General features: G+C 42.7%; 1 protein-coding gene across 1 annotated transcript in view; it reads right to left on the bottom strand.

The window, feature by feature from the left end:
- The window catches only part of SLC6A5 (solute carrier family 6 member 5), a 142,653-nt gene that overhangs the window by 75,146 nt on the left and 44,401 nt on the right, over nt 1–23,106 (bottom strand). Inside the window, exon 4 of the mRNA XM_088458953.1 lies at nt 9,515–9,688. Coding sequence (XP_088315079.1) covers nt 9,515–9,688 — 174 coding nt within the window. The remainder of the gene's footprint in view (nt 1–9,514; nt 9,689–23,106) is intronic.

The following is a 23,106-nucleotide window of genomic DNA, read 5'->3' as shown; positions in this document are numbered from 1 at the left end:
CAGTGGCAAACGCAGGATTTCTAGAAGGGGGTTTCCAAATGCTAGATTTTAGAGTATGGCCAGTCCATGAAGAGGGCATAATTACCACTTATCCAGCTTTAATATGCATCATACAAAGTGTATTGTGTGGCATAATTCCAGCATATACAGGATCCGTGATCACAGTAAGTCATTAAATGCGGCAGTAGGGCCATCCTGCTTGAGCTGAATGTTTTTATTTTAGATATGGGCACAATTGCAAAGCATGGGAGCAAGTCTGGGGGAGCAGCAGAAGAACCTAGCACTGTCCTGGACATATATGTAAATATTGGGCTTTATAGCAGTGCATCCCTAACAGTGCATGTTTTCCAAATCCCCTAATTGGTGCACAGGTTATTTATTACTGGCTGATACATGTTAAAAGATCCACAGGTGGTGCTAATTATTTAATTTATGATACTGAGAAGAACATACAGTGCTAGTAAAATGCCATTATATTGCTATTTCTATTGTGGTCATGGTGTGGGCTGGGGAGGGGGGTTTCCAGGCAGACGGAAACCCCCCCTGCGTTTGCCTATGACTAAGGACCTGAAGTTGAAGTTCTGGTTTCTGCAGTATTTAGACATTGCTTATTGTAGTACCTCTATCTTACCAGAGGTGGGGCTGCTTCCTGGACTTTTGCAGCTCCAGCAGCAATATACTGTAGATATAATCAGTCATGCTTCTTTCTCCAGCACCTATCGAGCCTCACCTGTCTCTTGTCCTTTATGAGTCTTCCTCGCCCTGCAGCCATTGCCAGGTCACTGTTTCATGCTGTGTATGCTGCTACACGTTTGTAGTGTCTCCAGTATCTCCATCCTATTCCTGAATTCAGTCTAAATCAGGAGATGTGTCATTGCCCAGTTCCCAGCATCCCAGTGTCCTGTACGGCTCCCAGTCCCCCATTCTCAGTCTCTGTAGCAAACTCCAATCCTGAGATCCCGTGCTGGCCTCCACTCTCTGTGAGACATCTGATATATTAAAGTGTCCAGCACTTTACTCCTCAGCTGACTCCCACGGTGACACAAATAATTGCTGCTAATCGGTGATAGTGTTGTACACAGAGACCTGATCACCAGGTAACGCCTCCTACAGTCACTAAAGATTGTAAATGTAGCGCAGACTTCCTGCTGTCACAAACGTAATTGTCCACCCAGAGATTGGCAGATTCAGGGCCACATGGGTGGGTGTTGAGCCGGCCTCTTAAAACTCAATCTTCGCCCACCGTTTGCATATTTGTGGATCCTGCGATTCCACGTTTGGACCACGCTCTTCATTTTATCTCAATATACCACTCTCATCTATGCATTATACTGTTCCTGCTGCATATTTTAAATGTTCTTATTACATTGGTTGACCGTATTGCCCATGCATTGGGTTATCTTCTCAACACCTTGCAGCCAGTGGGACATTCTTTGTTGAGCTCTCCAGCCCTGTTTAGCTGCCACTGCTCTGGCTCTGAAATCAGGATTTTCTGTTTTGGTCCTTACCCTCATCAGCCGTCCACAGCTCTGAGACCGTACGCGGTCAGCATCTGCATCATACCCTGCACAGTGGCCACAGTTTCCTGGACGCACCACGGGACCCCAATGAATACAGCCGGATTATACTGGTAGAGTGGACCCCTCTCATGTGACAAGTCCGTGATCACTATTTACATTATCATAGATCTCACAGATACAGGATCTCACAGCTATAGGTGACAAGCAATATATGGACCTCTAGCCGTGCTCAGGTAAGATATACTGTATAAGGGTAAAATAGTGCAAGGCACTTCCATCATTCACCACAGTACCCAATAATGGCTGCAAGCAAGGAATATTAAAACAAAAACAAAGCATCAGTCCTATTCTGGGGACGTCTATATGGAGACAATGTATCATATATAGGGCTATAAGGCACCTTATCATCCAGATCATGGGGCTCAATCTGAGTGACTCACAGGTTTGCATCTCATGATTTTTAGCAATCCTGAGTCGTACGCATCTCAGGCGCTGCTCACTGACATCAGAATGGGCTCTACTGGGCGGCAATGGGGATTGTGGCTGTGTAGCCAAAGTTGACACCATTCACAGACACATCTTCTGCTCCAAGCATCGGGTAGGTGTGAGCATTGTGTGGCCAGATCAGGGTAAGGGTTCCGTCTCAAACAGCAGCACTTGTCATGCAGCAGCCTAATAGTACACTAGTCCAGGGTCTTGGTACTAGAGAACCCACAGCTAGTTTTATTAGCAGCACAAAAATAAACAAAACATAAAAGTTTAATCCTGATCTGTCCGACTCTAACTGAACAAAATGATTCCCTCTCTCAGAGTGGAGGGACCTAAGATCCCTCTCACAAAACAGAAGTCTCAGCACAGCACAGTAATCACAGTGTCTCTCAATAGGCCTGACCTGTTCCCCAGACAGTGAGAGACTGACTACATGGACTGACACACCCTTTATCAGCCTCTCACATGTGGTCTTGCAATCAAGACTGCTAATCAGCTTCTCTCTACCAGACAGAAGCAAAAAAAAAAAAGGGGACGGGGCTGGCACAGGGGGCATTAGAGCCATGTTACCGCACTGCATATATAACGCCCCTTGACAACCCTTCCAGTGTTTTTGTCACAGTTGTTACTAAGGAATGGGTACAGGATACCGGCACTCAGGATCATGGCGGTCAAAATCCTGACACCGGCATCCCGACAGGGTTGGGTTACCGAAACCTGTCTGTAGGTATCCTAACCCTTCCTCTCTCCCTACCCCTCTATCCCTCCCCGGTACTTGAACCTAACCTCCCCCCTAGTGTCTAAACCTAACCTCCCCCTCCCCGTACCCTAAACCTAACCCTCCCCCTAGTGCCTAACCCTAACCCTTCCCCTAGTGCTTCCACCCTGACCCTCCCCCTAGTGCCTAACCCTCCCCCTAGTGCCTAACCCTAACCCTCCCCCTAGTGCCTAACCCTCCCCCTAATGCATAACCCTAACTCTCCTCCTAATGCCTACCCCTCCCCCTAGTGCCTAACCCTCCCCCCAACCCTGCTACTTACCTTCGGGATGCCGGCGCTGGGATTCTGACAGGTGTCAGGTTTTTGGTGTCAGTATCCTAAGTGCCAGCATCCTCGGTGTCGGGATACTGAACGTATCCCGTTACTAATGGTGAAGGGTGCTCCTGCGGGTGTAGGGCAGGGGGCAGTATGATCACCTAGATGTGGTGGACTCAGGATATGAGCATCGGGCGGATTGCCATATACTGTAGGATTACACGGGCAAAATTTCCTAAGCTGCTGGTTCTAAACTCCGGCGCTTTCATGGCAGTTTCTAAATGACACCAAAACCACCAGTTAGTAATTTTAGCCCTAGCCCTGTTCTATTCTATTCTAAAATGTGTTTTGACTGCAGTTTTGCAGCGGTTTTGCCCTTCATAAATCTGCGGATAGCAAATCCGCCGCCAAATCATCACCAAACAGTCGGGGTTTAGAACCCGGCCTCAAATCACCACCAAACTGCCTGGGCTATAACCGTAGGCTATAACAGGTGGGTGGTAGGTTAGGATAGGTAAGTGGAATGTTATGGTTACATTAGAGCAGGGTTGGGGAACCTTTTTTCTGCCGAGGGCCATATTGATATATATAAGCGGGCCCGTTGCAGGCCACTCCCCCTCCATTTGATGTCACACGGAGGGCGGGGCCACAATCACCGATGATTACAGCAATGCCTGAGGATGTTCGGGGGAGCTGTAAGGGCAGCTGTGTGACCGTCTGAAGCGTCCTAAGGACTCTCCAGGTGGCACTGCTGCATAGATTCTGGCTGCAGTGAGTCATTCTAGGCACAGTGCTAGCCAGATGAGACTAGGAGAAAAAGCTCCAAAGGCCAGACCAAATGACTCTGGGGGCCTTATACGACCCCCGGTCTAGAGGTTCCCCATCCCTGCATTAGAAGAAAAGTAGGATATAACAGGTGGGTGCCGGTTGTAGGTTAGGATAGGTAAGTGGAATGTTATGGTTACATTAGAGGAACAGTAGGATATAACAGGTGGGTGCCGGTGGTAGGTTAGGATAGGTAAGTGGAATGTTATGGTTACATTAGAGGAACAGTAGGATATAACAGGTGGGTGGTAGGTTAGGATAGGTAAGTGGAATGTTATGGTTACATTAGAGGAACAGTAGGATATAACAGGTGGGTGGTAGGTTAGGATAGGTAAGTGGAATGTTATGGTTACATTAGAGGAAAAGTAGGATATAACAGGTGGGTGGTAGGTTAGGATAGGTAAATGGAATGTTATGGTTATATTGGAGGAACAGTAGGATATAACAGGTGGGTGGTAGGTTAGGATAGGTAAGTGGAATGTTATGGTTACATTAGAGGAACAGTAGGATATAACAGGTGGGTGGTAGGTTAGGATAGGTAAGTGGAATGTTATGGTTACATTAGAGGAACAGTAGGATATAACAGGTGGGTGGTAGGTTAGGATAGGTAAGTGGAATGTTATGGTTACATTAGAGGAACAGTAGGATATAACAGGTGGGTGGTAGGTTAGGATAGGTAAGTGGAATGTTATGGTTACATTAGAGGAACAGTAGGATATAACAGGTGGGTGGTAGGTTAGGATAGGTAAGTGGAATGTTATGGTTACATTAGAGGAACAGTAGGATATAACAGGTGGGTGGTAGGTTAGGATAGGTAAGTGGAATGTTATGGTTACATTAGAGGAAAAGTAGGATATAACAGGTGGGTGGTAGGTTAGGATAGGTAAGTGGAATGTTATGGTTACATTGGAGGAACAGTAGGATATAACAGGTGGGTGGTAGGTTAGGATAGGTAAGTGGAATGTTATGGTTACATTAGAGGAACCGTAGGATATAACAGGTGGGTGGTAGGTTAGGATAGGTAAGTGGAATGTTATGGTTACATTAGAGGAACCGCAGGATATAACAGGTGGGTGCCGGTGGTAGGTTAGGATAGGTAAGTGGAATGTTATGGTTACATTAGAGGAACAGTAGGATATAACAGGTGGGTGATAGGTTAGGATAGGTATGTGGAACGTTATGGTTACATTAGATGAACCGTAGGATATAACAGGTGGATGGTAGGTTAGGATAGGTAAGTGGAATGTTATGGTTACATTAGAGGAACAGTAGGATATAACAGGTGGGTGGTAGGTCAGGATAGGTAAGTGGAATGTTATGGTTACATTAGAGGAACAGTAGGATATAACAGGTGGGTGGTAGGTTAGGATAGGTAAGTGGTAGGTTATGGTTACATTAGAGGAACAGTAGGATATAACAGGTGGGTGGTAGGTTAGGATAGGTAAGTGGAATGTTATGGTTACATTAGAGGAACCATAGGATATAACAGGTGGGCGGTAGGTTAGGATAGGTAAGTGGCAGGTTATGGTTACATTAGAGGAACAGTAGGATATAACAGGTGGGTGGTAGGTCAGGATAGGTAAGTGGAATGCTATGGTTACATTAGAGGAACAGTAGGATATAACAGGTGGGTGGTAGGTTAGGATAGGTAAGTGGAATGTTATGGTTACATTAGAGGAACAGTAGGATATAACAGGTGGGTGGTAGGTTAGGATAGGTAAGTGGAATGTTATGGTTACATTAGAGGAACAGTAGGATATAACAGGTGGGTGGTAGGTCAGGATAGGTAAGTGGAATGTTATGGTTACATTAGAGGAACAGTAGGATATAGCAGGTGGGTGGTAGGTTAGGATAGGTAAGTGGTAGGTTATGGTTACATTAGAGGAACAGTAGGATATAACAGGTGGGTGGTAGGTTAGGATAGGTAAGTGGAATGTTATGGTTACATTAGAGGAACCGTAGGATATAACAGGTGGGTGCCGGTGGTAGGTTAGGATAGGTAAGTGGAATGTTATGGTTACATTAGAGGAACAGTAGGATATAACAGGTGGGTGATAGGTTAGGATAGGTATGTGGAACGTTATGGTTACATTAGATGAACCGCAGGATATAACAGGTGGATGGTAGGTTAGGATAGGTAAGTGGCAGGTTATGGTTACATTAGAGGAACAGTAGGATATAACAGGTGGGTGGTAGGTCAGGATAGGTAAGTGGAATGTTATGGTTACATTAGAGGAACAGTAGGATATAACAGGTGGGTGGTAGGTTAGGATAGGTAAGTGGTAGGTTATGGTTACATTAGAGGAACAGTAGGATATAACAGGTGGGTGGTAGGTTAGGATAGGTAAGTGGTAGGTTATGGTTACATTAGAGGAACCATAGGATATAACAGGTGGGTGGTAGGTCAGGATAGGTAAGTGGAATGTTATGGTTACATTAGAGGAACAGTAGGATATAACAGGTGGGTGGTAGGTTAGGATAGGTAAGTGGAATGTTATGGTTACATTAGAGGAAAAGTAGGATATAACAGGTGGGTGGTAGGTTAGGATAGGTAAGTGGAATGTTATGGTTACATTGCAGGAACAGTAGGATATAACAGGTGGGTGGTAGGTTAGGATAGGTAAGTGGAATGTTATGGTTACATTAGAGGAACCGTAGGATATAACAGGTGGGTGGTAGGTTAGGATAGGTAAGTGGAATGTTATGGTTACATTAGAGGAACCGTAGGATATAACAGGTGGGTGCCGGTGGTAGGTTAGGATAGGTAAGTGGAATGTTATGGTTACATTAGAGGAACAGTAGGATATAACAGGTGGGTGATAGGTTAGGATAGGTATGTGGAACGTTATGGTTACATTAGATGAACCGTAGGATATAACAGGTGGATGGTAGGTTAGGATAGGTAAGTGGAATGTTATGGTTACATTAGAGGAACAGTAGGATATAACAGGTGGGTGGTAGGTCAGGATAGGTAAGTGGAATGTTATGGTTACATTAGAGTAACAGTAGGATATAACAGGTGGGTGGTAGGTTAGGATAGGTAAGTGGTAGGTTATGGTTACATTAGAGGAACAGTAGGATATAACAGGTGGGTGGTAGGTTAGGATAGGTAAGTGGAATGTTATGGTTACATTAGAGGAACAGTAGGATATAACAGGTGGGTGGTAGGTTAGGATAGGTAAGTGGCAGGTTATGGTTACATTAGAGGAACAGTAGGATATAACAGGTGGGTGGTAGGTCAGGATAGGTAAGTGGAATGCTATGGTTACATTAGAGGAACAGTAGGATATAACAGGTGGGTGGTAGGTTAGGATAGGTAAGTGGAATGTTATGGTTACATTAGAGGAACAGTAGGATATAGCAGGTGGGTGGTAGGTTAGGATAGGTAAGTGGTAGGTTATGGTTACATTAGAGGAACAGTAGGATATAACAGGTGGGTGGTAGGTTAGGATAGGTAAGTGGAATGTTATGGTTACATTAGAGGAACCGTAGGATATAACAGGTGGGTGCCGGTGGTAGGTTAGGATAGGTAAGTGGAATGTTATGGTTACATTAGAGGAACAGTAGGATATAACAGGTGGGTGATAGGTTAGGATAGGTATGTGGAACGTTATGGTTACATTAGATGAACCGCAGGATATAACAGGTGGATGGTAGGTTAGGATAGGTAAGTGGAATGTTATGGTTACATTAGAGGAACAGTAGGATATAACAGGTGGGTGGTAGGTCAGGATAGGTAAGTGGAATGTTATGGTTACATTAGAGGAACAGTAGGATATAACAGGTGGGTGGTAGGTTAGGATAGGTAAGTGGTAGGTTATGGTTACATTAGAGGAACAGTAGGATATAACAGGTGGGTGGTAGGTTAGGATAGGTAAGTGGTAGGTTATGGTTACATTAGAGGAACCATAGGATATAACAGGTGGGTGGTAGGTTAGGATAGGTAAGTGGCAGGTTATGGTAACATTAAAGGAACAGTAGGATATAACAGGTGGGTGGTAGGTTAGGATAGGTAAGTGGCAGGTTATGGTTACATTAGAGGAACCGTAGGATATAACAGGTGGGTGGTAGGTTAGGATAGGTAAGTGGCAGGTTATGGTTACATTAGAGGAACAGTAGGATATAACAGGTGGGTGGTAGGTCAGGATAGGTAAGTGGAATGTTATGGTTACATTAGAGGAACAGTAGGATATAGCAGGTGGGTGGTAGGTTAGGATAGGTAAGTGGTAGGTTATGGTTACATTAGAGGAACAGTAGGATATAACAGGTGGGTGGTAGGTTAGGATAGGTAAGTGGAATGTTATGGTTACATTAGAGGAACCGTAGGATATAACAGGTGGGTGCCGGTGGTAGGTTAGGATAGGTAAGTGGAATGTTATGGTTACATTAGAGGAACAGTAGGATATAACAGGTGGGTGATAGGTTAGGATAGGTATGTGGAACGTTATGGTTACATTAGATGAACCGCAGGATATAACAGGTGGATGGTAGGTTAGGATAGGTAAGTGGAATGTTATGGTTACATTAGAGGAACAGTAGGATATAACAGGTGGGTGGTAGGTCAGGATAGGTAAGTGGAATGTTATGGTTACATTAGAGGAACAGTAGGATATAACAGGTGGGTGGTAGGTTAGGATAGGTAAGTGGTAGGTTATGGTTACATTAGAGGAACAGTAGGATATAACAGGTGGGTGGTAGGTTAGGATAGGTAAGTGGTAGGTTATGGTTACATTAGAGGAACCATAGGATATAACAGGTGGGTGGTAGGTTAGGATAGGTAAGTGGCAGGTTATGGTAACATTAAAGGAACAGTAGGATATAACAGGTGGGTGGTAGGTCAGGATAGGTAAGTGGAATGCTATGGTTACATTAGAGGAACCGTAGGATATAACAGGTGGGTGGTAGGTTAGGATAGGTAAGTGGAATGCTATGGTTACATTAGAGGAACCGTAGGATATAACAGGTGGGTGGTACAGTAGGTTAGGATTGGTAAGTGGTAGGTTATGGTTATATTATTCCATGCCATCTGACCTCTATGTACAATGCTATAAAAGTGTAGGTCTGAGCTTGTTCCTGAAGGCTGCAGCAGCCTCATATTGCTGTAACTGGCTTATACCTCTAAACGCATTTTCGGAGAGGGATTTTGCAATCCCTGTCATGCTGCTTCAATTCTCCTCCCCAGTCTTTTCGAAATTGACACTGCATACATGCTACATGTGCTGGTAGTACAGTATATACACATGAGACTAACCTAATTCTACCACCTAACCCTAACCTCCCCCACAAGTTCCTAACTCTAATCCCCCCCTCTAAGTGCCTAAACTTAACCCTCCCTTCCCCTAGCCTAAACCTAACATCCCGGGGGGGTGCCTAACCCTAAGTCCCCCCCCTGGGAACCCTAAACCTAACCGTCCCCCCGCCACGGCTGCCCCCACCCGTCGCCCGGCTTACCTTCGAACGGTAAGCCGGGTGTCGGGTTCCCGGCGTATGGAAAATGACAGGCGTGGGGATTTCGATGCCTGTCATTTAACTCTTGCCGGGATTATACAGTCGGGAAGCCGACGGTCGGGATTCCGTCCATCGGCTTCCTCATATACATATACATAGCGGGTATCATATAATAATACAGTCCGGTGTCGCACTTACCCAGCATAAGTCTGTCTTTATCTTTACAATCCGGCGTGTTCCACGGATTAGTGCAAGACGCCCACGGTAAGGTGTACACGAGAGAGGCGAAGAGATAGAAGATGGTGTAACACATAATGATGTTGTAGTATATGGCTATTAGCACAGATATAATCAGCATAGCGATACCGCAGCCTGGGGAGGAGACAAAGACATTAATAGAACATTGCAGACACTCTGCTTTCTCAGTAACAGAAGCTATACTGATTAATAACACATAATACACAAAAATAGGGACGTAGCCAGCCCTATGTGGGCACCATAGCAACATTTTGAAGGAGCCCCTGTCCCAATGCTTCTAGAGAAACACCTCTCTGCCTCAGCTGTTATGCTGCATTATAGTGCCTTAGTACATTGTATGCCCCATAATAGTGCCTTAGTATATTGTATGCCCCATAATAGTGCCCTAGTACATGATATGCCCCATTATAGTGCCCTAGTACATGATATGCCCCATAATAGTGCCTTAGTACATTGTATGCCCCATAATAGTGCCTTAGTACATTGTATGCCCCATAATAGTGCCCTAGTACATGATATGCCCCATTATAGTGCCCTAGTACATGGTATGCCCCATAATAGTGCCCTAGTACATTGTATGCCTCATTATAGTGCCTTAGTAGATAGTATGCCCCATAATAGTGCCTTAGTACATGGTATGACCCATTATAGTGCCCTAGTACATTGTATGCCCCATAATAGTGCCTTAGTATATTGTATGCCCCATAATAGTGCCCTAGTACTTTGTATGCCCCATAATAGTGCCTTAGTACATTGTATGCCCCATAATAGTACCCTAGTACATTGTATGCCCCATAATAGTGTCTTAGTACATTGTATGCCCCATAATAGTGCCCTAGTACATTGTATGCCCCATAATAGTGCCCTAGTACATTGTATGCCCCATAATAGTGCCCTAGTACATGGTATGCCCCATAATAGTGCCCTAGTACATGGTATGCCCCATAATAGTGCCTTAGTACATTGTATGCCCCATAATAGTGTCTTAGTACATTGTATGCCCCATAATAGTGCCCTAGTACATTGTATGCCCCATAATAGTGCCCTAGTACATGGTATGCCCCATAATAGTGCCTTAGTACATTGTATGCCCCATAATAGTGTCTTAGTACATTGTATGCCCCATAATAGTGCCCTAGTACATTGTATGCCCCATAATAGTGCCCTAGTACATGGTATGCCCCATTATAGTGCCTTAGTAAATAGTATGCCCCATAATAGTGCCTTTGTACATTGTATGCCCCATAATAGTGCCTTAGTACATTGTATGCCACATAATAGTGCCTTTGTACATTGTATGCCCCATAATAGTGCCTTAGTACATTGTATGCCCCATAATAGTGCCTTTGTACATTGTATGCCCCATTAATAGTGTGCTAGTACATTGTATGCCCCATTATAGTGTGCTGGTACATGGTATGCCCCATAATAGTGCCTTTGTACATTGTATGCCCCATAATAGTGTGCTAGTACATTGTATGCCCCATTATAGTGCCCTAGTACATGGTATGCCCCATAATAGTGCCTTTGTACATTGTATGCCCCATAATAGTGTGCTAGTACATTGTATGCCCCATAATAGTGCCCTAGTACATGGTATGCCCCATAATAGTGCCCTAGTACATGGTATGCCCCATTATAGTGTGCAAGTACATTGTATGCCCCATTATAGTGCCCTAGTACATGGTATGCCCCATAATAGTGTCCTAGTACATGGTATGCCCCATTATAGTGCCTTAGTACCTTGTATGCCCCATAATAGTGCCCTAGTACATTGTATGCCCCATTATAGTGCCTTAGTACATTGTATGCCCCATAATAGTGCCCTAGTAAATTGTATGCCCCATTATAGTGTCCTAGTACATTGTATGCCCCATTAAAGTGCCCTAGTACATTGTATGCCCCATTATTGTGTCCTAGTACATTGTATGCCCCATTATAGTGCCCTAGTACATTCTATGCCCCATTATAGTGCCCTAGTACATTGTATGCCCCATAATAGTGCCCTAGTACATGGTATGCCCCATTATAGTGCCTTAGTACATGATATGCCCCATTATAGTGCCTTAGTACATGGTATGCCCCATAATAGTGCCTTAGTACATGGTATGCCCCATTATAGTGCCCTAGCACATGGTATGCCCACAGTAATGCCCTATTACATGGTACACCCCATAGTAGAGCCCTAGTACATGGTATACCCCACAGTAGTGCCCTAGTTCATGGCATACCCCACAGTAGTGTCCTAGTACATGGTATACCCCATAGTAATGCCCCAGTTCATGGTATACCCCATAGTAGTGCCCTAATACATGGTATGCCCCATAGTAGTGTCCCAGTACATGGTATGCCCCATAGTAGTGCCCTAGTACATGGTGTACCCCATAGTAGTGCCCTAGTACATGGTATACCCCATAGTAGTGCCCTAGTACATGGTATACCCCATAGTAGTGCCCTAGTACATGGTATACCCCATAGTAGTGCCCTAGTACATGGTATACTCCATAGTAATGCCTTAGTACATGGTATACTCCATAGTAGTGCCTTAGTACATAGTATGCCCCAGAGTAGTGCCCCAGTACATGGTATGCCCCATAGTAGTGCCCCAGTACATGGTATTCCCCATAGTAGTGCCCCAGTACATGGTGTACCCCATAGTAGTGCCCTCGGACATGGTGTACCCCATAGTAGTGCCCTAGTACATGGTATACCCCATTGTAGTGCCCTAGTACATGGTATACCCCATAGTAGTGCCCTAGTACATGGTATACCCCATAGTAGTGCCCTAGTACATAGTATACACCATAGTAATTCCCTAGTACATTGTATACTCCATAGTAGTGCCCTAGGTCACATTATGTCACATTGCTGAGCTGCCAGCATAGGGTACCCCCAATGCACAATATGACATACTGTGTCCCCAGTTATTTATTTATTGTATTTATTTATTACCAGTTATTTATATAGTGCACACATATTCTGCAGCTCTTTACAGAGAATATTTGCCCATTCACATCTGTCCTTGCCCCAGTGGAGCTTACAATCTACATTCACTACCACATGTACACACCCGTACAGAGTAGGGTTAATTTTGTTTGGAGCCAATTACCCTACCAGTATATTTTTGGAGTGTGGGAGGAAACCAGAGTACCCGGAGGAAACCCACGCAAGCACAGGGAGAATATAGAAACTCCACACAGGTAGGGCCGAGGTGGGAATCAAACCCATGACCACAGTGCTGTGAGGCAGTTCATATTATGCCATATTACGGTGCCCCGGGTGCATACTATGCCACACTATAGTACATCCAGTTTATATTGTGCCACTTTGCAGTGCCCTCCAGTTCATATTATGCCCCATTACAGTGCCCTCCAGTTCATATTATGTCCCATTAAAGTGCCCTCCAGTTCATATTATGCCCCATTAAAGTGCCCCCAGCTCATATTATGCCACATTACAGTGTCCCAGTTCTTAAAATGTAACATTATAATGCCATCCAGTTAATATTTTATCACATTACAGTATAAGTGTGTGACTAAGTATGTGTGTGACAGTACATGTGTCTGATAGTATGTATGTGTATAAGTGTGACTATGTATGTGTGTGACTGTAGATATGTGTGTGTGTACAACATGTATGTGTATAAGTGTGTTACTATGTATGTATGTGACTGTACATATGTGTCTGACAGTATGTATGTGTATAAGTGTGTGACTATGTATGTGTGTGACTGTACAGTATGTGTGTGACAGTATGTATGTGTATAAGTGTGTGACTATGTATGTGCATGACTGTACATATGTGTCTGACAGTGTGTATGTGTATAAGTGTGTGTGACTATGTGTGTTTGACAGTACATGTGTCTGACAGTATGTATGTGTATAAGTGTGACTATGTATGTGTGTGACTGTACATATGTGTGTGTACAATATGTATGTGTATAAGTGTGTTACTATGTTGGAATGTGAATGTACATATGTGTCTGACAGTATGTATGTGTATAAGTGTGTGACTATGTATGTGTGTGACTGTACATATGTGTCTGACAGTATGTATGTGTATAAGTGTGTGACTGTACATATGTATGTGTGTGACTGTACATGTGTCTGACAGTGTGTATGTGTATAAGTGTGTGTGACTATGTATGTGTGTGACAGTACATATGTGTCTGACTGTATATATGTGTATAAGTGTGACTATGTATGTGTGTGACTGTACATATGTGTCTGACAGTATGTATGTGTATAAGTGTGTGACTGTACATATGTAGGTTCAAGGTCAGAACATGGGGTATACTGGCTTAATGTGACTAAACATATTTAGAACATAAGTAAACTTGTCAGGACATGGGATTACAGAAATTTAACATACAGTCAGGTGCATAGATATTGGGACAATGACAGAATTTTCATATTTTGGCCTCTATTCACCACCACAATGACTTTGAAATGAAACAAACAAGATGAGCTTTACCTGCAGACTTTCAGATTTAATTTGAGGGTAATTACATCCAAATCAGGTGAACGGTGTAGGAATTACAACGGTGTCTATATGTGCCTCCCACTTTTTAAGGGGACAAAAGTAATGGGACTATCAACTCAAAAGCTATTTCATGGACAGGTGTGGGCTATTCCCTCGTTATTTCATTATCAATTAAGCAGGTAAAAAGGTCTGGAGTTGATTCTAGGTGTGACATTTGCATTTGGAATCAGTTGCTGTCGACTCTCAATATGAGATCCAAAGAGCTGTCACTATCAGTGAAGCCATCATTAGGCTGAAAAATGAAAACAAACCCATCAGAGAGATAGCAGTGCAGATGGACAATGACCCGAAGCATACTGCAAAAGCAACCAAAGAGTTTTTTAAGGCTAAAAAGTGGAATGTTATGCAATGGCCAAGTCAATCCCCTGACCTGAATCCGATTGAGCATGCATTTCACTTGATGAAGACAAAACTGAAGGGAAAATGCCCCAAGAACAAGCAGGAACTGAAGACATTTGCAGTAGAGGCCTGGCAGAGCATCACCAGGGATGAAACCCAGCGTCTGGTGATGTCTATGCGTTCCAGACTTCAGGCTGTAATTGCCTGCAAAGGATTTGCAACAAAGTATTAAAAAGTGAAAGTTAGATTTAGGATTGTTTAGTTTGTCCCATTACTTTTGGCCCCTTAAAAAGTGGGAGGCACATATAGAAACCGTTGTAATTCCTACACCGTTCACCTGATTTGGATGTAATTACCCTCAAATTAAATCTGAAAGTCTGCAGGTAAAGCACATCTTGTTTGTTTCATTTCAAAGCCATTGTGGTGGTGAATAGAGGCCAAAATATGAAAATTCTGTCAATGTCCCAATATTTATGTACCTGACTGTATATAAAGTACTACTACTAAGGAATTTAACACTTTCCAGCTTGTTCCCTGGCCTTTGTCTGACTGTCTGACCGACTGACTGAGTCTTACCAAACTGACTGGCTGACCGACTGACTGATTCTGACTGACTGGACTAATGAGACCACCCCCTAAGGTTCTTATCACCTTTTTCACTCACCAAACTGCTGCTGACAGTCCCCGCTGGAGAGGAACCCGAGGAGGAGCTGCAGAAGAAGACCTGACACAGTGATTGATGCCCAGATGCTGGGGGCAGAGGGTGTTTGCCAGCAGTTTGCATGCTGCGCTGACACCCCGCCACCAGCTGCTCTTTGCGAGCCCTCTGTGGATGCCAGAGACAATCATCTGGTGGGGATGCTGCCAGAGAGGACAGACTATGGGATCAGCAGCCAGAGCCATCCTGTAGAGGGGTGTACCAGCCGGCGGGCAGCTGGCAGAAAGGATGGATGTTGGGGTCAGGAGCTAGTTCCAGCCTGTTTGACATTTACCTGAGCTGCGGAGGGGACGGCCACCACTTGGTACACTTAAATGGGGGTGACTTTATGTATGTGTATATGTGTGCGACTGTATGTATGTGTATATGTGTATATGTGTGTGCCTATGTATGTGTACAGTATATGTGTGACTATGTATGTGTGCAGTATGTGTGTGACTGTATATATGTATGTGTATATGTGTGTGCCTATGTGTGTGACTGTATGTGTACAGTATGTGTATGACTGATATGTATGTATGTGTATATGTGTGTGACTATGTATGTGTACAGTATATGTGTGTGACTATGTATGTGTACAATATATGTGTGCGACTGTATGTATGTGTATATGTGTGTGACTATGTATGTATGTGTATATGTGTGTGACTGTATGTATGTGTATATGTGTGTGACTGTATGTATGTGTATGTGAGTGCCTATGTATGTGTACAGTATATGTGTGACTATATATGTGTACAGTATGTGTGTGACTGTATATATGTATGTGCCTATGTATGTGTGTGTACAGTATGTGTGTGACTGTATGTGTACAGTATATGTGTGTGACTGATATGTATGTGTATATGTGTGTGACTATGTATGTATACAGTATATGTGTGTGACTATGTATGTGTGTGTAACTGTATGTATGTGTACAATATATGTGCGACTGTTTGTATGTGTGTGTATATGTGTGCAACTGTTTGTGTGTGACTATGTATGTGTACAGTATATGTGTGTGACTGATATGTATGTATGTGTATATGTGTGTGACTATGTATGTATGTGTACAGTATATGTGTGTGACTATGTATGTGTGTGTATATGTGTGCGACTGTATGTATGTATGTATGTATGTGTACAATATATGTGTGCGTCTGTATGTATGTATGTGTATGTGTGTGACTATGTATGTGTATATGTGTGTGACTATGTATGTGTATATGTGTGGGGCTATGCATGTATGCGTATCCCAACCAACCATCACGATTTTGGAGGGACAGCCCTGTTTTTTGAACACTGTCCCACCTGTGGGCTGGAGGAAAGGTAGAGAGGGAACACTCCCACCTGCTGTGCGCATTAGGCTGAGGGCAACCGTGCCGCTGGGGAAGTGATGTGCACGTCTCCAACGTGAAGTGAAATGGGGACGGGATGTGTGACCTCGGCCCCTGTTCTTGTGCACGCCGAAGGCTTGTACACTATGGACCTCATTCAGAGTCGGTCATAAGCGGACGTTCGGTCGTACGCATCGATGTTTCCAAACCACGCATGCGTACGTTAGTTGTGCACATGTGCGTACGAGACCTTGCGATCCAAAATGCTGTCGATCGTACGGCTTACGAGCAGGAAGTGGCTTCCGAGAGTTGATTGACATGAAAGGCCGTTTGTGGGTGGTGACGGGGGTGGTGGTCTGAAAAAGCAGGCGTTCCTCACCGTTTTCAGGGCGTTTTAGGGACGTACATAAATTACCTGCTACGACCGACATAGAAAGCCGGAAGTAGTAAAACGTCACTCTGCGAGCAGGTTAGAGGCCTGGCTGATTGTACAGCTTGAGGTTGGGTACGACGTGCTCTCTTCAGACTACAATCGATACTATCGAATGTGACTGATGTTATGTTTGATGTTTCTATTTTGTGCCACACAATGCAAGCAGCTAATAATCGTTTGTTGTTGCTAATAACACTGCTAATTGGCTTGTAATTGATTCAGTTGCGTTTGCATTAGAGAATAATAAGAATAAATACATTTCAGGGAGATGGCTTATTCTATGCGTTTTTTTGTTAATTTTTGGTGTAATTTGCACCCAACACAAGTGGCCGTAACCATCAGAAGAAAATGAACATACAGCGACAGACAACGACTGACAACGATCGACTCGATCGCTAGCTGCTATCACTCGTTTGCTAGAGGAGGTGCTTTGTTCATGTATGGGCGTTTGGTTGCGATCGCCCAGCTGTGCAATTGTTTTTTTTTTCTGATTCTCGATCGTTAGGCGTACGACCGAGCGGCCGCTAGCGACCGACTCTGAATGAGGTCCAATGACCCGAGCCCTGTGTCCCAAATGTTGGTCTTTAGGGCCACCTAGTCTTAAGTATCCCAGGCCCCCCAAAGCCTTAATCCAGCTCTGTGATTGTATAGTAATCCCCTCCAAAATAACTCTACCTTTGTAATCCTCTGAACAGCAAGATCCAATATTCTTTCCAAGCCATCATTTGCATAATGAGTCAGGTATGCTGAGATGACGTCACCAGACTGGTGGACAAGTACCTGACAGGGGGAGATGGGAAACTCCCAATATAGACAATAGTTTGAAAGGCCCAATCAATGAGCCCAAAAAGTACCTTTACATCCCTATGGATATCAACTTGAAGAAGGGGGATACTGTAAATGAAGGCTGAGAGGGTCACTGGTTGCTGGTGATTACTCGGGAAGATACTTAGCATTGAGTCGGCGACTTCTGCCGAGTACAGTGAAGAAGACACCGGATCCTCAATGAGCAAGATAACTGAAAACTGGGTAGTGGCAAGATGCTGAAGAAATATTGGCAATAGCAGAAGAGCTACAATGTACAGTAGCTGACTGAACCTTGGTCCCTACCATGTAAGTTAGAGGGTTGGCCAAGGCGGGTAAGCACGAGACCGTTATCAGCTTTATGCTCCATGAAGATGGGAATACTAACAGTCCGGGGGTGAAGTTACCAATTTTACATTGTTACATTTGTGCTATGTAATATAAAGGTATCATTGTATCTTTTCTATTGTGTCTTTCCTGTGTGATCTAGGACTCACAAGTTGCCGGGGTACTATGCTCGCTATAAAGAGCCGCCTTTGTCAAGGTGGTAAGCCACACGTAAACCTATTATTCTCACACCTATAGTCTATTATGGAGTATGCAATTGTTCTCTAATTTATAAAACAGTGATAACCATAGTATATAAAAACACATTTGCATCATGCATACGCAGCACAGAGGAGCTGAAAAACAGTCAGATTGGGGGATTTATTCACAAAGGTTCTGCTGATCTTTAATGAGCACTGACGCCCTTTTCAGCTCGCGCTGCGCATGCACAGAGCACCACACGAGGTAGAAGGTAAAGCTACATCTCCGGAGAGGGTTTTTCACACCATCCCTCTGCCGGGTGCAATATCCATAAATTGGGACAAAAACACATTCTATATTGTTGCAATAAGAATCAGTGATACATACTGTGTCAAACAGGATGTAGGCATGTTGGCGACAATGTTGACAGTCAGAACTCATAATGTCTACATAAAAATATCGACAACCAACATGTCGACACCTGATGACACAAGGAAAATGTCAACACATGAAGTGTCTACAAAGTAAAAATGTTGACAATAGAAATTTTAGGGTTGGGGTAAGGGCAAGGATTAGGGTTGGGGTAAGGGCAAGCATTGGGATTAGGGTTGGGGTAAGGGCAAGGGTTGGGGTAAAGGCAAGGATTGGGGTTAGGGTAAGGGCAAAGATTGGGGTTAGGATTGGGGTAAGGGCAAGGAGTGGGATTAGGGTTGGGGTAAGGGCAAGGATTGGGGTTAGGGTTGGGGTAAGGGCAAGGATTAGGATTGGGATAAGGGTAAGGATTGGGGTTAGGGTTGGGGTAAAGGCAAGGATTGGGGTTAGGATTGGGGTAAAGGCAAGGATTGGGGTTAGGATTGGGATAAGGGTAAGGATTGAGGTTGGGGTAAGGGCAAGGATTGGGGTTAGGATTGGGATTAGGGTTGGGGTAAGGGCAAGGTTTGGGGTAAGGGCAAGGATTGGGATTGGGGTAAGGGCAAGGATTGGGGTAAAGGCAAGGATTGGGGTTAGGGTTGGGGTAAGGGCAATAATTGGGGTTAGGATTGGGATAAGGGTAAGGATTGGGGTTAGGGTGAGGTTTAGAATTGGGTGTTGACATTATGTACCAGTCAACATTTTGGATGTCAACATTGTGATTGTCAACAAAACATACCAGACCCATCATAATGCAGACAAAAATACATTTGAATAAATTGACCCCTTAATCTAGTGTACACATGATAGAGCACATGTAATCTAGTGTACACATGATAGAGCACATGTAATCTAGTGTACACATAATATAGCACATGTAATCTAGTGTACACATGACAACACACATGTAATCTAGTCTACACATGATAGAGCACATGTAATCTAGTGTACACATGATAGAGCACATGTAATCTAGTGTACACATGATAGAGCACATGTAATCTAGTGTACACATAATATAGCACATGTAATCTAGTGTACACATGACAACACACATGTAATCTAGTCTACACATGATAGAGCACATGTAATCTAGTGTACACATGATAGAGCACATGTAATCTAGTGTACACATGATAGAGCACATGTAATCTAGTGTACACATGATAGAGCACATGTAATCTAGTGTAAACATAACACAGCACATGTACTGTAATGTACACATGACAACACACATGAAATCTAGTCTACACATGATAGAGCACATGTAATCTAGTGTACACATTATAAAGCACATGTCATCTAGTCTACACATGATAGAGCACATGTATTCTAATGTACACATGACAGTGCACATGTAATCTAGTGTACACATGATAGAGCACATGTAATCTAGTGTAAACATAACACAGCACATGTATTGTAATGTACACATAACAACACACATGTAATCTAGTCTACACATGATAGAGCACATGTAATCTAGTGTACACATTATAAAGCACATGTCATCTAGTCTACACATGATAGAGCACATGTAATCTAGTGTAAACATAATAGAGCACATGTATTGTATTGTACACATGACAGCGCACATGTGATCTAGTGTACACATGACAGTGCACATGTAATCTAGTGTACACATGATAGAGCACATGTAATCTAGTGTACACATGATAGAGCACATGTAATCTAGTGTACACATGACAGTGCACATGTAATCTAGTGTACACATGACAGTGCACATGTAATCTAGTGTACACATGACAGTGCACATGTAATCTAGTGTACACATGATAGAGCACATGTAATCTAGTGTAAACATAATAGAGCACATGTATTTTATTGTACACATGACAGCGCACATGTGATCTCATGAACAGATGAGAGCACATGAAATCTAGTGAACAGATGAGAGCACATGTAATTTAGTGTACACATGAAAAAGCACATACAATCGAGTGTACACATAATATAGCACATGTAATCTAGTCTACACATGATAGAGCACATGTATTCTAATGTACACATGACAGTGCATATGTAATCTAGTGTACACATGACAGTGCACATGTAATCTAGTGTACACATGATAGAGCACATGTAATCTAGTGTAAACATAATAGAGCACATGTATTGTATTGTACACATGACAGCGCACATGTGATCTAATGAACAGATGAGAGCACATGAAATCTAATGAACAGATGAGAGCACATGTAATCTAATGAACAGATGAGAGCACATGTAATCTAGTGAACAGATGAGAGCACATGTAATCTAGTGAACAGATGAGAGCACATGTAATCTAATGAACAGATGAGAGCACATGTAATATAATGAACAGATGAGAGCACATGTAATCTAATGAACAGACGAGAGCACATGTAATATAATGAACAGATGAGAGCACATGTAATATAATGAACAGATGAGAGCACATGTAATATAATGAACAGACGAGAGCACATGGAATATAATGAACAGATGAGAGCACATGTAATATAATGAACAGACGAGAGCTCATGTAATATAATGAACAGATGAGAGCACATGTAATCTAATTAACAGATGAGAGCACATGTAATATAATGAACAGATGAGAGCTCATGTAATCTAATGAACAGATGAGAGCATATGTAATCTAATGAACAGATGAGAGCACATGTAATCTAATGAACAGACGAGAGCACATGTAATCTAATGAACAGACGAGAGCACATGTAATATAATGAACAGATGAGAGCACATGTAATCTAATGAACAGATGAGAGCATATGTAATATAATGAACAGATGAGAGCACATGTAATCTAATGAACAGATGAGAGCATATGTAATATAATGAACAGATGAGAGCCCATGTAATCTAATGAACAGATGAGAGCACATGTAATATAATGAACAGATGAGAGCACATGTAATCTAATGAACAGATGAGAGCACATGTAATATAATGAACAGATGAGAGCACATGTAATATAATGAACAGATGAGAGCACATGTAATCTAATGAACAGATGAGAGCACATGTAATCTAATGAACAGATGAGAGCATATGTAATCTAATGAACAGATGAGAGCACATGTAATCTAATGAACAGATGAGAGCATATGTAATCTAATGAACAGATGAGAGTACATGTAATATAATGAACAGATGAGAGCACATGTAATATAATGAACAGATGAGAGCACATGTAATCTAATGAACAGATGAGAGCACATGTAATATAATGAACAGATGAGAGCACATGTAATCTAATGAACAGATGAGAGCACATGTAATATAATGAACAGATGAGAGCACATGTAATCTAATGAACAGATGAGAGCACATGTAATATAATGAACAGATGAGAGCACATGTAATCTAATGAACAGATGAGAGCACATGTAATATAATGAACAGATGAGAGCACATGTAATCTAGTGAACAGATGAGAGCACATGTAATCTAATGAACAGATGAGAGCACATGTAATCTAATGAACAGATGAGAGCACATGAAATCTAATGAACAGATGAGAGCACATGTAATCTAATGAACAGATGAGAGCACATGTAATCTAGTGAACAGATGAGAGCACATGTAATCTAGTGAACAGATGAGAGCACATGTAATCTAATGAACAGACGAGAGCACATGTAATCTAATGAACAGACGAGAGCACATGTAATATAATGAACAGACGAGAGCACATGTAATCTAATGAACAGACGAGAGCACATGTAATATAATGAACAGACGAGAGCACATGTAATATAATGAACAGACGAGAGCACATGTAATATAATGAACAGACGAGAGCACATGTAATATAATGAACAGACGAGAGCTCATGTAATATAATGAACAGATGAGAGCCCATGTAATCTAATGAACAGATGAGAGCACATGTAATATAATGAACAGATGAGAGCACATGCAATCTAATGAACAGATGAGAGCACATGTAATATAATGAACAGATGAGAGCACATGCAATCTAATGAACAGATGAGAGCACATGTAATCTAATGAACAGATGAGAGCACATGTAATCTAATGAACAGATGAGAGCACATGTAATATAATGAACAGATGAGAGCACATGTAATCTAATGAACAGATGAGAGCACATGTAATATAATGAACAGATGAGAGCACATGTAATCTAGTGAACAGATGAGAGCACATGTAATCTAATGAACAGATGAGAGCACATGTAATCTAATGAACAGATGAGAGCACATGAAATCTAATGAACAGATGAGAGCACATGTAATCTAATGAACAGATGAGAGCACATGTAATCTAGTGAACAGATGAGAGCACATGTAATCTAGTGAACAGATGAGAGCACATGTAATCTAATGAACAGACGAGAGCACATGTAATCTAATGAACAGACGAGAGCACATGTAATATAATGAACAGACGAGAGCACATGTAATCTAAT

The sequence above is a fragment of the Taudactylus pleione genome, unplaced genomic scaffold, assembly GCF_031769625.1.
Source record: "Taudactylus pleione unplaced genomic scaffold, aTauple2 ptg000875l, whole genome shotgun sequence".
NCBI lineage: Eukaryota > Metazoa > Chordata > Amphibia > Anura > Myobatrachidae > Taudactylus > Taudactylus pleione.
The sequence above is the reverse complement of the archived record's forward strand: the minus strand, read 5'-3'. Positions and strand labels throughout refer to the sequence as shown.